The 5,191-nt window shown below is 34.9% G+C and overlaps 1 protein-coding gene across 1 annotated transcript; it reads left to right on the top strand.

Moving 5' to 3' along the window:
* The first annotated feature begins 2,886 nt into the window (after nt 1-2,886).
* LOC141823435 (uncharacterized protein C24B11.05-like) lies at nt 2,887-4,807 on the top strand. Its single transcript, XM_074710718.1, has 9 exons — nt 2,887-3,045; nt 3,226-3,298; nt 3,383-3,448; nt 3,539-3,636; nt 3,722-3,759; nt 3,848-3,935; nt 4,011-4,289; nt 4,376-4,441; nt 4,523-4,807. Exons 2-9 carry the CDS (start codon nt 3,238-3,240, stop codon nt 4,685-4,687), a joined length of 861 nt encoding a protein of 286 aa, XP_074566819.1. The 5' UTR covers nt 2,887-3,045; nt 3,226-3,237; the 3' UTR covers nt 4,688-4,807.
* Nucleotides 4,808-5,191: the final 384 nt, after the last annotated feature.

Raw genomic sequence — 5,191 nt, 5'->3', positions numbered from 1 at the left:
GCCTTCCCTTCCTGCAGCAGAAGGCAGGCTGCGCCGCCGGAGAGTTGTCCTCCGACAGCACCACGTATCTGGTGGCCGCCGGAGCCATCGCCGTGGCGCTCATCGGCACTGCGTTTCCAATTAAAATGTTCAAATGAATCAAATTTCGTTAGATTAATGGGATAATTAAGTATGGTTATGAGATGGAACATGTATTCGCAGATGCCCGGAGTGCGACGGAGCAGGATTTGTACGGCAACGGGGGCGGCGTCGAGGGCCAACGCAGAGAGGAAAGGTGAAGCTCAAATAGTCTGTCCTAATTGTAATGGACGCCTGGACAGTGAGAGAGCGAATCACAAATTAATTTTCATTTTGTATTTGAATTGCCGTGAACATCAGGAAACAGATGGCCCCAGTCCAGATCTGATTGCTGCTATTGAGAAGCTTCAAAACTGTTCTGTGGATTGATCTGCATCCCCAGAGTTGCGTGCCATTTGCCCATGTGTAATCTTTTTGATATGAACTCTCTAATACTTTCCATTTAGATCAACAATGGCAATGCTACTATAGTTGTATAGAATCTCTTTGTCAGCACATAGTAGCATCTGTTCAGGAAACTGAAGCTTTTGTTTGTCTTTACAGATGAATCTACTTGAACAGAGTGGAGAAATCACAATCGATGCCCATTTTATTTAATTATCCTAAACTCATCTCTCACAGAGTGCTATTGTTTTAAAGACGTGATAGATTGAATAATGTATTTGAATGCTGGAATCTTCCCGTGCATATGCTGCTGATAACAAGGTTGGAACTCGATAATTATTGTAATGTTTCCTAAATTGGAGGCTTTGAATCTAATGCTTGAATCCTTCATTTCTTATTATCTAGGTTTAATTTGGTTATTAATCTAATCTAATTAATTAAGTTTGATAATTTGACTGGTACTGTGTTGCGTACAAGTCTTGATCCTGCTGAGCAGAACTCTAAATTGTCTTGATCATTTAAGAAATCTTAGAAATCGTTTGCATGAAGTAATGATAGAGCTTTAAAATATATAAATGTAAAGTGGAGTTTCGACGACCAATTTGTCAAAGTAGCAGGGTCTTTTTCTACTATTTAAGATCAAATTATCATCTCAAATCACTCTAGTTATTGAAAAATTTGCACAGCGGGATCAAATCTAACACAATTATTAGAAGAGGTCCTTGTCGTAGAAGACGTCAAAGATTACATAAATATTTATAAATCTAAATCACTACTATTAATTTGTGAAGTCCCGATCAGTTCGCAGGTCATTATTTATGTCCTACAATAATGGAATGGGAAAGTTCCAATTTCCTCCTTCCAAATTAATTAATCAACTTTTTTAAAAAAAGAAAAGATGTCACTGTTTAAATCTTTCAAGCTAATTAGAAAAATATTTTAGTTTTTTTTATAATAAGTCACTATATAGTTTTATTATCTATTTTTAAAAATTATTATAGTACCCTTTTAGTGGGAGGAATATAAAATAAACATATTTAAGGCACTTTTAAATAAAAAATTATACCCTTTGTGTGTGTCGCCTCATTATTGGTCCAGCTGTTGATTTCTTTTTCATTTATAACCTAATTTAAACAGTTATCAAAGAATCCTAACAACAATTTGCAAAATTTAATTAGTGAATTAGACAATAATAATACTAAAACTTGAAGAGAAAATTATATATTTTTCTCTTAAATATCTAATGCTCCTCCAGTGCTTCAAGCAATTTTTGTAGCTATTCTGATTTGACATGCCATGATCGATACAATTTGGAACATTTAATTACATTGTTACGTACAGTTTTGTTTAATAACATATAATTATTATGTGGAATAGAGACCATTGGTCACATGTTTTTGTGAAGACATTTTGGTCACCATCAAATTGTTAGGAAGTGACAAAATGCATGCGTAGTTTATTGAAATCAAAGTGTGTATTTGTCAAAATAATACTTAGTCATCGTGTAATTTTTTAGAGCCACGTGATGCTTAATTAAATAATTGTATGCACTATATTATTTTCAATAACGTTTAATTTGAATTTTAATTTTTTTATTACTTCTTTGAGTATTTTAGTATTACACATCAATGATAGGCACTATAATAATATATTTTTAAATATTTTTTTATAGTAAAGAGATGACCTTGGTTCACTCACCACCGACCTCGACATTACATTATTACTTCTCATGAATGGACAAAATCATTAAATTTCTACTTAACCATTAAATGAGGCATCTAAATTACTTTTGTGAAAAATAGAAGAAAAACAAAAGAAGTAACAACTTCAAATTATTGTCTTTGAATCCATAATTTCAATGTGAAATAAACACACATGATTTATTTATTATTGAGGTGTCGCGTCGACTTTAATTTGTCCATTATATATTTTTTTATAGGATTTATTTAAAATAAATGATTTTTATTGGAACTATTTAATTTACCATTTTTGGGGAAAATACCTCAAATTGGGGGGAAAAATTTAATTTACCCTTATTAGAAAAATTAGAATGAGCAGTTGCAATGAAATAATTTAATTTAGTTGACAGACGCAAAATTACAAATTAAAAGGGGGAAATTATATTATTATTTAGGCGAATAAAACACTAAGAATGACTAAAAGTTTTTTTAAAAAATAAAATTTATGCAAAAACAAAAACTTTAGATGATTATTATCTAAAGTTGCCGCTTCTCCAATAACCACTCGACATCTGTCACCGCGGTCGCCGCCCGTTGTCCAGTATCGTTTTAATTAACGACGTCGATTAAGAATGTAATTAAGTAATGCTTATCCCTAAGCGTGCTGCTTAAGCTGCTAATTGCAGCTTAAAAAGGGGACTAGTCGCCTATATAATGCCCTCGACTCGCGACCTTCTTCCTCCCACTTCACCTCTGTTCTCCATTGCTCTGTTCCGTAGAACCAGAACAGAAATATATAATTGCCCTTTTTTTCTGCTACCTTTTCATTTCTCTTCCTTTTCGTTCTTCTTCTGATTTCGCAGTGAATTCCACTGCATTGTTCTTCTTCTTATTCTTGAATCTGGTAAGCTCCCCTTCCTGCTTTCTTTTGAGTAAGAAAACAAAAAACAGAGGACTCTGTTTCAGAAGGGAAATGAAGAACAAAGAACTAAGATTACTTCTATTTTGGAAAAAAAATTGTTTTTCTTAGAAAAAGCGGATTTTTATGCAATTTTAACACTTCCTTTTTGATTCCTGAAACTAGTAATCTATCGAGATGGAATACGAGGCTCGGTATCGTCAGGTCCAGAAACCCAAATATGATTGCCTTCTCTTCGGTAAGAACTACTTGCTTTAAACTTCGTTCTCTTTCTCAACCTTTTTTGGTCATATTTTATTTTCCATTTACTTCTTGTTTACAGATCTTGATGACACTCTGTACCCACTCAGCTCTGGTTTGGCGGCTTCCTGCTGCAAGAACATTGGAGGTATAATTTGATGTCCGTTTACCTTTCCTCTTCTGCAACCTTTTTCCTTTTTGATGAGAGAATTATTTATTACTGTCCGCCAATTCATAGATTATTTGGTGGAGGAATTGGGGATCGAGGAAAGCAAGATGCCAGAATTGGGCAACCTTCTGTACAGGAATTATGGCACAACAATGGCTGGCTTAAGGGTATTTCAAATCATTTGATGATGTTATATTTACAGTAAATTGTTCAAGCAATTAACTCAAGTATTCTGCTCTTTAAATCCACCAGGCTATTGGCTACAACTTTGACTATGATCATTACCACAGGTGTGACTCAAATCTCTTTTTTCCAGGAAAAAAAATTGTTTTCCTTGAAGCAAAAGATTAATTAGTTCTTTCGTCTCTGTTTTTCTAGCTTCGTTCACGGAAGACTGCCTTATGAGAACTTGAAGCCTGATCCTGTTCTGAGACAACTCTTGCTCAGCCTCCCAATTCGCAAACTCGTAAGATTCAACATTTGTCTGGGTCAAATTATGTTTTTTTTATTTCTTTTCTAATGTTTCCTCTGGAAAATTTAGATTTTCACAAACGCTGATAAAGCTCACGCACTGAAAGTGCTGAAGAAACTGGGACTGGAAGACTGCTTCGAGGGAATCATCTGCTTCGAGACGCTGAATCCGCCGACGTCGTCCTGCTCGATCCAAAAGTCAACAGAAATTTTCGACATCGTCGGGCACTTCTCCCGGGCGGACGTTGCTGCCGGAGACGCGCTGCCGCCGACGCCGGTGCTCTGCAAGCCGTCGCCGGAAGCCATGGCTAAGGCTTTGCGGATCGCCGACATCGATCCTCAAAGAACAGTAAGCAAGATTCAATTTTGATTCTTTTTCGTCAACTGCAAACATAAAATCATCAGATTTGTCAATTCAAACTTTCATTTTTGCAGGTGTTCTTCGAGGACAGCGTACGCAACATCCAAGCCGGGAAGCGTGTGGGGCTGCAGACTGTTCTGGTAAATTAAGCTTAAATATTCGATTAAATTTCGTAGTTAAAATTGGATTACGTATTAATTAGCTGATCGCTCATTAATCAGGTTGGTACTCGCCACCGTGTGAAAGGGGCAGACAACGCCCTGGAAAGCATCCACAACATGAAGGAGGCGTTGCCGGAGCTGTGGGAGGAGGCGGAGGCCACCGCCAGCAGCGTCCTGTACCCCGCCGCCGGCAATGTGGCCATGGAGACACCTGTGACAGCTTAATTAAAACTTAGTTACGTTCCATGGAGCCAAACAAGAGAGAGCAAAGAATATTTGTGGACATTGTACATTTGATTTATCTATAGATTAAAGGATGACAATGAATCCTTCCTTTATCGTCTACCCACAATTTGTGTCTCTCTTCTTTACTAAATAATGTACTTAACTTTATAATTCTAGCTGGTTAATATAGGAAAAATATTAAAATGTTATTCCACTAATATCCTCATATATATATGGACACTCCATTATATATTTTACATATCTTTATTTTTATAACTAATTTAATGTGTAATAATTAATACAATAACTGATAGTTATTATAACTATTTTAAATTAATTTTACTGAAATTACTATATGATTTTAATCAATTTAAAATGATCTATTAAAATTCAAATAATTTTGATAAATTGATAAAAAAAAATATTGTAATATAATAGTATTTTTACCAAATAAATTTTTTAATACAAAATATGTAATGGGTACATTTTAATTATATATATATA

Source organism: Curcuma longa, chromosome 3, assembly GCF_044706935.1.
Source record: "Curcuma longa cultivar G26 ecotype Majalengka, Jawa Barat chromosome 3, ITB_CL_G26_1.1, whole genome shotgun sequence".
Lineage (NCBI taxonomy): Eukaryota > Viridiplantae > Streptophyta > Magnoliopsida > Zingiberales > Zingiberaceae > Curcuma > Curcuma longa.
Note: the sequence above shows the minus strand (reverse complement) of the source record. Positions and strands in the feature narration are given on the sequence as shown.